The following is an 11,391-nucleotide window of genomic DNA, read 5'->3' on the forward strand; positions in this document are numbered from 1 at the left end:
AGCGAACCAACTGACTGGCCGAATCAACATGTGATATCATAACATACTAAATGCGGAAGATAAACTAGCACATGTTGATATACTGAAAGTCTGGATGATATAAATCAAAGTGCGGAAATACTAATACAATTCTGAAACATATTTGTAGCCAACATAGCTTAATATAAAAAGCCTGCGACTCTGTCTAACTGTTACTCTAGTCTAAGAAGCCTCTAATGAAGTACTGAAATTACTGACTATTTGAAAATACTGAAGACTATAGTAATGATAGTGCCCCAAAAGAACTGGGGATCACCAAATAGCTGGTACGAGAATCCTAGCGCTCTGAATCATCAACCTGTAAATCATTACCTGCATCGTGAGATGCAGGCCTCGGGCAAAAGGGATGTCAGTATATTTGTATTGCACTGGTATGTAAAGCAACTGAAAGAAAGAATTATAAATGCTGAAACTGAAACTAAGTTGATAACTAAGAATTGAAAATTGATAACCGAAATGATAACTATTGAAGCTGAAACTGAAATGAAATTGATAACTGAACTGATAACTGGTAACTAAAATGATAACAGATAACTGAAATGATAACTAATAATTGAACTGAACAAAGGAAGTAAGGATATGAATACTCCCTCTTCTGAATGATGAACAACCTGTTTATCTGAATAAGCTACGGCCTCGGGCCAAATATATATGTGCACAAGCTACGACCTCAGGCCCAAGTATACGTATACATAACTACGGCCTCAGGCCCAAAAATGCATAAAGCATAAACTACGGCCTCAGGCCCAAACATGCATAAAGCATAAACTACAGCCTCAGGCCCAAGTATGCATAAAGCATATAAACTACGGCCTCAGGCCCAAATACAGGTGTTCAACATTTAGGAACTGAGAATCAAACTGCAATACATGATAGTGAAATACTAAATCACACTGAGTTACATGATACTCGAATACTGGATCACACTGAGTTACATAATACTGGAATACTGAATAGGGCTAGACTGAGATATGTATTCTTGAATTGATTATGAACACTGAAACTTCAACTGTTTATGGCATATTGAGTAATATATACTAAGACTCGGGGGCATCAAACCCAAGTCTATATTGGATACGCACTGAGCTCACAACGTTCAGAATGAAAGTGGTGAACGAGTTATGAAGCTAGAGAATAGAAGTTCTACAACTATTCAAGGAACTAGGCTAAACTATATTTCTGAGGCAATTAGTAATGTCGTAAAAGAAACGTAGTATAGGGAGAATCATTAACATTCCCAAACATAGAGAGTTAGCCTCACATACCTTAACTTCCTACTATTGAGTGTAATATAACATCCGCCAACCCTTTCAGCTTTAGTCTATATCAATACAAGTGAAAGGGATTCCATATTAGCATTAATACTCATGTTTTGGTCACTTAGGCATTTTATCAAATACTTGGTGGGTATAAAGCTTCATAGCCCTCATTAATGGTGTTTCTTCATCCAAAAACCCATTCTCTTGATCCTAGATAAATTTCTAAAACATCAAATTGCTATGTTCAATACCCTTCTTTATCACCCATAAGATAAACGATATCTTTAATCAATAATCAACAACCAACAACCCAGTCCTATAATTTTTCATGTTTTTCTATCAAACCCATCAACTCATATCTCATGAACATAGAGTCTATAATCATTAATCCAATGCTAGAATCAATTAGAGGGTGAAGACATTACCTTTTTGAAGTTCAATCCCCTTAAATTCGAGTTCTAGGGTTTCGTCTCTCAACAATGATGTCCCAATCAAATATCTAATCATATGGAGGGTTTACCCATGTAAATAAGATGTTTGAAAATTGAAATTAATTTAGAATCACCATTAGAACTTACCTTGGGTGGTGGAGGGACCCTTAAGGATTTACGTTTTTTAGAGCTTTCCTTTCTAGAGTAAGTTTTTATGTTTTGGGGCTGTGGGGGACGAAATAGGGCTTTAAAAATGACTCCCCAAGTCTGCCACCGCGCTCCTGTAGGCCTGACCACGGTCCCGACCGTGGTAAATAGCAGGAACACTGCCTCACGATCGCAGTCGCGGTCCGGGCGCGGTGGTTGCGCACTATTCTGTAAAACGGGCATAACTTTTTGCACAAAGCTCCATTTGGGCTCCACAATATCGTTGTAAATCTATTTCAAAGGCCTACAACTTTCAACTTTTGAGCCAAAATTCCTTACACATTTTCACTAACTACTGCTGGAAGGCGGACCTTTTTGTAAACGTAATCGATTTTGTCGAATCTTATGCAGCTCACTCTATCTTGATTCTGAAACAACTACTTTCACCGATAATCATCTCTCTAGGACTTTATATGTCTAAAATATCAAATTAATACCCATTTAACATATCCACACCTAGTCCGAATGTATGGAGTGTTACATGAACCAACACCTGCAGCTAACAAGCATCAAGATTGAGATCAGAGTCCGTATGAAGAACCAACCAAGACTCAAGATCAAGCTTCAGAAGACTCACAGATACGAATCTTGTAACTCGTTGCTGATAGGCTTAGTTAGTCTTTATAATTTTGATTTTGATTTAATAACAGGACCACGGACCGGAGCCTCGACGGAACCTCACTCGACTGTCGAACTCATCACTCCATCATTCTTGTTGAACTACACGCGACATGATTCCCTTATAACCCGGGATATGTAGGCTGTCCAAAACCAGGACTCGGTTGCACCATTTTCATTTGTTTTCTTCCTCTTTTGAATAATGACATGGCCATAATTAGTCACACGGCTCACTTTGTCCTTACCTGAAAACTCTTCACGTTCCCAAGCAAAGAGGGGCAGCTGTGAGCACCTAATTTTTTTACCATATTTGAATTTTCACTCACTTTTTAGTATTAAATAGTTTTAAGTTTAATCTCTATATCTTAGATTTTATTTCACCTTTTTATAGGTTGTATTTGAGAAAATTAAAAATCACACAAAAGATTCACATTTTTTAGAGTATTAAATTTCGTTCCAATTTGCAAAAGGAAAGAAAACGCACAAAATATGTTTTCTTCTTGACTTTAGTAAGTTAGTGATTTTGAATTATTTTTAAATAATTTTTAGATTAGAAGTAGATAATTATTATTTTAATTATATGAGTAGTATTTTTATTTTTGTCTATTTATATATTCTTTAAAAAAGAATTAAAAAAAAAAGAAAAAAAGAAGAGCAAATCATATGTTGACACATCATCACAAATGGACAAAGTTGCATAACAAACTCACATGCTCAAGGGACGTCCCTTTTTGGCCAAAAGAAAAGATTCCTATACAGTCAGATGGAGCATATTTTCTTTCTCGTCCTTATCCCTCATTTTTCTTTCTCCCCACGTCAAATACACTTTATAAATACACACACACATAACAAATGAGGGGGGGGGGGGTAACGAGATTGAAAAAAAAAAAAAGAGGAAAGAGAGAGTGGAGGATTGGGTCCTCCTCTCCAAAAAATCCAACAACTTTCTGCCATTAAAAGCTCTTTTTCTTTACCCACCATTAACGCAATTTTTCTCCTCCATCCAAGCACCTCCATCTTCTCTTAAAAGCCAACAAAGCTTCAGCCAAATCAGCAGCGAAAAACCCCATGAAACCCAGCTCCAAAAAAGTGCAGCATCTACACCTCTCAAAACCACCACTAAAACTCCATTTCTAGCCATGGGAGTAGCCTGAAAACTCCATGAAGTGAGCTGAAACTTCAGCTCTAAACGAGCTGAAATACTGCCTCAAAAACGCCATTAACACAGCTTCAGAATTCTCCATGAATCCCGTCTGAAAACCTTCATTGATACCACCTCTTGAAACTCCTAAAATCCACTGTAGATTCAGCCATAAAACCTCTGTTAAACAGTCACAAAACAGCCTTAAATTCTAGTCAAAATTACCCAGAAAATCGCTCCAAAAACGAGCTGACAAATACCTAAAATCTAGCCCCAAACAGCCACAAAAATCAGCCCCAAAACGCACCCTTAAACCCACCAAAATACCATAAAAACACCTTGAAGCATTCTCCTTTTTTACATAAAACATCAACGAAAATCAACCCATTTGAGTCGAGATTGTCGAGGCTATCTTTCGAGTTCGCCGGACGTAGATCCTAGCTCTTGTTTTCGTTTTTCGGCAAAGTTTGTCGATGTCAGATTCCTTTGTGCAAAGTTGTTATTGAAAGCTAAAGAAAGGTCTGATTTTCACCTATTGTCCTAATCTTTAATGTTTGTTTTATTCATTTTTCTCTTTTAAATTTCATGCTTTCGTTGATTTTTTTTTATTTCTTTGTTCATTTCCTCATGATTGCTTTGATTTAGTTGTTTCATTGTCTTAGTTAAAGTTAGATCCATGTTTGTCTGATGTTCACTTAGATAATTATTAGATAATATGGAGATTAATTCAATTATATAATAAGTTGGAACCTACTACTGGTTTGGTTTTCTTAGAACAAATAGGTCAGTGTTTGGCTTTTCAAAGTTGAAGTGGGTCATGCGCTTTTCGCTAGGTATTGGATTTAGGCTTATTTGAGACATTAAGTGGACCAAGTTGTATCGGGCTTGAATTTGATTAATTGATCAGCCTATCATTTAATCCGTAACTGTTAAATAAGTCTGAGATGCCTTTTAGCCCATTAATAATTTGTAATGTAGATGATCTTATCATATATAATAATAGTTAAATTCTTCATCCACAAATGACTTCCATAAACTTTGGCCTTACAATAATCTTAAATTAGATTAGGAAATAAATCAAATATCGTAGTTTGCTTTAGGCGCGATTATTAAATAAATCGTCGTGACTATGAGTACGGTTCCCGTGGCATAGTCATGATATGTAAATCACATTCGGGTGTGCATTTCATGTGACCCGACCATAACTCTGAATAATAATAAAAATAATTGTGTCGTAAATTGCGGGTGCATTTCATGTGGCGCGATTTGCGATGTGTACAAAAACAAACGAGTGCGCGACATCGCGGCTTGTTCAAACAAATTTCATAAAACTAAAAGCGGTTGAATAAATAATTAAAAGCGGTTATAAAGTTAAAAAATACACAATAGGTATAAAACTTGTAATAAATCAGATAATTAGGCCAATTATTAATAGTTGAGCGACCGAGCTAAAACCACGAAACTCGGGAGTGCCTAACACCTTCTCCCGGGTTAACAGAATTCCTTACCCGATCTTCTGGTTTCGCAGACTTTAAACGGAGTCATATTTCCTCGATTTGGGATTTAAAATAAACCGGTGACTTGGGACACCATAATTATCTCAAGTGGCAACTCTGAAATAAAATAAATAATCCCATTTCGATTAATGTCACTTTAATTGGAAAAACTCCCTATCCCCCTCGGGAGAAAGGAGGTGTGACAGATCTCGGGGGAACATAATCAGCGGGGGGCAAACGAATACTTTTCACTAGATGATATTTAGTGAAGAATATTCCTTAGTATTAAATTCACAGCCTTTGCAAAGAATTTTGGCATTCATGGTTTGCCGTTACATATTCATCAATGACCTCCATTATTGTCATTTAAGAGGAGTTTGATCCTAGGGCAATGTTCCCTAGGTATAGCTATAAATAGTAGCTTCAACAACCATTGTAGGGACGAAATCTCTGAAAAAGCTTATATTACACATTATTCTCAAGCTAAATAACACTTTGCTTTTTGTCTAATATCATTTTTATCGCTGTCCTCGGAAGCGTTGCTCCCGGAACCAGGCTGCTTGCTGTTTATTTCGATTTAACGCTAAGCCTTATACTTTCCATTTAATTATTGTAGGAAAAAATGACACTGTATAGCCGTTTGTAAAATAATAGCGGATTATATATATACACAAATTTTATACACTTTTTCGGCTACTGAAAGTAAAATGATTTTCGGCGCGGGTTAAAAGTGAAAAAGACCTATATTGTGTGACAAAGATCTCATTCAACTAGACTCGTTCGTTTTGCAAGGATCGTGATCGGTCTCAACTCTCCCTTATTGTAGACACGAACACATTCAAATTAGTGTTTTGAGCAACCAAAAAAAACACAATGTAAATTTATTTGGACGAAAATGTTCATCATCTGCAAGTGTCTTGATTGGTCCGAACACCCCATGTTTCGTGACTCCAAATAATTTTATAGCACCAGCACATTCACATATTATTGTTTTGCGTAAACAACGACACTATAAGACTTTAATTTTGAGGAACAATCCTGGTCCTAGTTCTACTGTTTTCTAGCACTTTATTAATAAATTTGTTGGATCTTTCTATCTAGCCAATTATTTTTAAGTAGATACGTTGCGTCTGTACAATGATATCCAATTCGTTCCACAGAATTTTCTTATCTATTTTCTGTGAATTTGTAGTTGACTACGTATATTGAATTGTACGGTGAAGATTGCGAGTTGAAAATTGGGTAGATGGGATCAGCGGTTGGTTATTACCTATTTACACAAAAATCGTTGCATGAATTAGATTATAAGTCGCAATTTGTGTTTGCGATTTAAAAGCCGCATCCTGCGTTTTATAAACTGCATTCTTGGATTGCACATTTTAAGTTGTATTGCTGATGAGAAGTCGGTAAATACAATTCATAAGTCCTCAAATATCACTTTTAAGTAACGATTACTAATTACTGTAAGTGTTTTTAATGTAAAATTACTTTCTACTGATGTAAATATTTGGTTATGTACCATGTTTTTTATACTGAATCAAATAATTTTATATTAGTGGTTAAAAATTAAAGTGATGATTGTATCATTTAATTCTTGATTTTTGTAATAAATACGTGTATATATCTTGCATTTATTGATTAAGTGGTGAATGTGCATGTAAAACTAAAAGTGACCTAGTTATTCCACTTTGTTATCTTAACAAGAGGTCTCGGGTTTAACCCTGAAAAGTTAACAAAAAAATTATGTAGGGAAGTTAAGCAAATCATATCGAATTTATTGAGTTAGTGAATATCAAATAGCAAGTAAATTAAATAAACAAAACATTAACGTATTAAAATTATGTATTGGTGTTTGGGGACATAAAGGCTCTTTGTGCCTTTAATATCCAATAAAACTGGAACCATATAAACTAAGTAGTAGTTAATTAAGTAAAATTTCTTTTATCATCATAGATCAAAGGTTCAGTTTATAGGATCATTTTATTTTGAAAACATAAATTATTCCAGATTTTTTCATAAAATGTTTATATCTCGTGTGTGTAAGTGATCTTTTTTCATTTTACTCCTTTTGAAATAATTTCAGTAAAATAAAAAATTGATAAATATGTTAAATAAAATTATAAACCTGAAAAAAAACTAAGTTATACTATATATATAAGTAGAATATAAAAAATGTGGAAACTATAGAGCATGTCATACAATACAGATTGAAACTTGATCAAGTTGTAAAAAATTTGATGCCCAATTGGTGACTTAAAGTTGCCAAGAGAGATCATATGACAAACCAAAAACAAAAATGAGTTTACACTTTATGCACCAATCAGTATATACGCTTTTTACACTATTATATTACATTAACATATTCGCACCAAAAAAAAATATTACAATTAACATATGACAAGAGGAACGTATTGTTCATAGCAAATTTAATATGAAAAAAAATTACTAAATACTTATAGTTAATTTTTCGCAACAAAATTAAGGAACTGAAAATATTTCCAACATAGGCAATAGCTCCTGCAGAAGCAATTGTAATTGCTTCTGCGCTGATTAATTTTGAATCTTATACTATAGTAAAATTGTAAAATGTATCGAGTCCACACAAATCATATAGGCTCATTTTCTCGTGAGATAATTTTCACACCACACAAAAATAAACAAGAAAAGTGTATTCACAATATGAACTTCCCGTGTATGGTTTTTTACTTTACATCAACTTTTTTTTCTTTTTACACAAAGTACATTAGTGTGTGCAGTGGCGAAACCAAAAAAATTTTCAAGGGTTTTTAAATTTGAAAGAAAAAAAATTTCCCCGACAAAGGGTGTTCAATATATGTTATATGCCTCTAAAATCTAATACTTTACATATATATACAGTGTAATTTTTTGACAATGGTGATCAATTGACAACCCTTAGAAGAGCATAGCTTTGCCCCTGAGTGTGTGTGTGCAAATTTAATATGAAAAAAATTTACTCAATATTTATAGTGAATAATTTCTTGCAACAAAATTGAGGAGCTGAAAACATTTCCAATATCGGCAGCAGTTCCTGCTGAAGCAATGGTAGCTACTCCGGTGCCGATTAATTTTGAACTTTATAATATAGTAAATATTTATCCGAGTCCACTTAAATCATATAGGCTCATTTTCTCGTGAGATAATTTTCACCACACAAAAATAAAACAAGAAAAGTGTATTCACAATATGAACTTCCCGTGTATGGTTTTTTACTTTACATTAACTTTTTTTTTCTTTTTACACAAAGCACATTAGTGTTTTTTTTTTTTTAATGTGATAAAAATAAAAATAAAATAGATTCACTCAAGCTTCTTCCCCGCCGTGAAATCTAGCTACCGGGATTCTGAATCTCTGCTATTTGCTGGCCCAGAATTACCGCCTTCAATTTATTCCGCCATAGATCTTTATACAAATCACCATCTCCAGCTTCTCTTTTTACCTCCACAATTACAAATCGTTCTGTCAATCTGTAAATATCGACGTTCATTGTTAATTTACCATTTTGCACTTTCATCTCAATTCCCCATTCCTTCTTCTTCCTTAATCTGAAATTCTCCTTCTTCGCCATTTCCTCAACTCTCTCAATTACACTCTCCAGCGACTGTTCGACCACCGTCCTCTCCAAATCATCCACCGGATTATTCGATTTGAACAATCCCGAAATGTCTAATCCGGCAGAGAACGAAATTAAATCAAAAGCATTCAAACAATTACTTGATAATGAAGCTTTATCTTCTTCTTCCCCTGCAAATTTAATAAACTTCAATCCTTTTCTGAACCACGGATCCTTGATAATTTCATCAATCGTTATTCTCGTTGCCGGATTTGTATCTAAAAGACGAGATAATATCCGTTTAACATCTGGAGACATCCATTTCGGGCACTTGAATTCACCTTTGTAGATTTTTTTGTACATTAGCATTAAATTCTGATCGTAAAACGGCAAATAACCGGCGATCATCACGTACAGAATAATTCCACATGACCATATATCCGTTTTAGCTCCGTCGTATCCTTTGATTGTTAGAATCTCCGGTGCCACGTAAGCTGGAGATCCGCAAACGGTATGTAACAGACCGTCGAATTTTTGTATTTGGTCAGTTGTGGCACTTAGACCGAAATCGGAAATTTTGAGATCCCCATTTTCATCAATTAATATGTTTTCAGGTTTCAAATCGCGGTGGTAAATTCCACGTGAATGACAATAATTGAGTGCGGAAATTAGTTGCTGAAAGTATTTCCGGCTAAGATCCTCGCTAAATCGGCCGTGATCGGTGATTTTGGTGAATAATTCGCCTGCTTTAACATATTCCATAATGAAATAGATTTTTGATTTCGTGGCGAGCACTTCATGGAGTTTGACAATGTAAGGGTGGCGCAGCTGGCGCAAAATGGAGATTTCGCGCTCAATGTTTTCGTTTGGAATATTGTCCTTGTTGTTTTTGTTGATCACCTTGATCGCGACGCTTTGGCCATTGTCGATTTCTCGGGCATGGTAAACTTTGGCGGATGCGCCACAGCCGAGTAATTTTCCGAGCTCATATTTTCCAAATAATGGCTTTTCCGGCATTGTTGAAAAATGCCGGATTCAATTAATATGGTGGTTTAGGTTTTTGGGACGACTGACGAAGAAGAAGCTAAAGGATTGATATATAGTTCAAAATTTTGAACTTAGGGTCAAAGTTTCTTTGTTTTCGTTGTCTTCGATAGTGTCAACTTGTGTTATATACAGGTCTTTTTATCAACCTATTTTCTTTTTAAATTTCCACGTGAAATGCGAACTAGTCATAATATTATCAGATAGGATGTTTCATGTTTATTTATAATATTATTTTATCCATTCAATGTTTTTAGTCAACGAAATTGATGGTCGGTTTTGGCTCTGGTTTACACGGTTTAGTTATCCAGTGTATCTCAATTAAGTATTGATTTTCTTTTGCTTAAGCAGATTAGTTTCTTATAATCCAAGCAAAAAAGTTTCCGCACTCTGTTGTTTCTTTTTCTCTCTTTTTTTTTCGCAAGAAAAGATATGCAACAAAAACTTGCTAGATCCCAATATATATATATATATATATATATATATATATATATATATATATATATATATATATTGGGATCTAGCAAGTTTTTGTTGCATATATTATATACTTTCATGGCTAACGAATATAAATAGTATTGGCCGCGGGCTAAAACTGATCTTTGTCCTAAAATTTAAGAGAAATTTTCATAACACACTATCTTTTAGTGGTAATTAGCTATCTATAGATACCATTTGCTATACTATGGATTGTAGATACGTTTTCTGTTGTTATAAGATGTATTAGATGTATTTAAGCTACTGTATTCATGAATACAGTAGCAAAAATAGGCGTGAATTAGGGAAGTCAAGCTAATTAGTTGTTGTATTCGATTGTATTCATGGCGTGAAACATGAGATTACAGCTGGACAGATTATTGTATTCGACTGTATTCACGGCGTGAAACAGGGAATTACACTGTTTTTAAACGGAAAGTGAATCAATTAACATAATAGACTCCTAATATAAGTCAACAAACTCAATTATAACACACAAAATTTGTATTTTCAGTTATAAAAAAGATTCTCAACCGAAAAATACCCCAAAAACATAGCAATCTTCAGAGAAATTATATAATACATCTGAATACATAAATTATATTAATTAAAAAAAACATATGAATACATTCATGGCATATAGCGAGATAGTGAATACAATGAAATACATAGAATACAGCGGGATACATTGAAATACAATTAAAAAAAAGGCAGAGAATACAATGAAATACATGGAATACAGCGAGATACATTGAATTACAATGGAAAAAAAGAGACAATGAATACAATGAAATACATAAAAATACAGCGTAATACGTTGAAATTACATTGAAATATATTAACAGAAATCTTCTTCTTCATCGCGAAAGATAAAGTTATGGCGTGGATGTCACGTGGAATTGCTCTGAATTGATGAAGTTGGTTTCATTCTGTCGAAAAGAACTCTAAATTCCCAAATAGAAGAAGACAAAGAAAAAAGAACAGAAAGGCGAATCCGGAGCGAAAGGTAGCGTACTTTTCATTCAGAATCGAAGCCGGAGATCGGCGATGGATACTGCCGGTAAACTCCTGTCGCCGTCGGCCACTAAGCCTTTTGATTTCTCTGACG

General features: G+C 34.4%; 1 protein-coding gene across 1 annotated transcript; it reads right to left on the reverse strand.

The window, feature by feature from the left end:
* On the reverse strand, positions 8,268-9,961 carry LOC109234615 (CBL-interacting serine/threonine-protein kinase 11-like). Its single transcript, XM_019400672.1, has one exon. It carries the CDS (start codon positions 9,777-9,779, stop codon positions 8,538-8,540), a length of 1,242 nt encoding a protein of 413 aa, XP_019256217.1. The 5' UTR covers positions 9,780-9,961; the 3' UTR covers positions 8,268-8,537.

The sequence above is a fragment of the Nicotiana attenuata genome, chromosome 11 (genome assembly GCF_001879085.1).
Source record: "Nicotiana attenuata strain UT chromosome 11, NIATTr2, whole genome shotgun sequence".
Classification (NCBI taxonomy): domain Eukaryota; kingdom Viridiplantae; phylum Streptophyta; class Magnoliopsida; order Solanales; family Solanaceae; genus Nicotiana; species Nicotiana attenuata.

Excerpts from the sequence above, each read along its gene's own strand:
- LOC109234615 (XM_019400672.1), bottom strand. The coding sequence starts at position 9,779 with ATGCCGGAAAAGCCATTATTTGGAAAATATGAGCTCGGAAAATTACTC.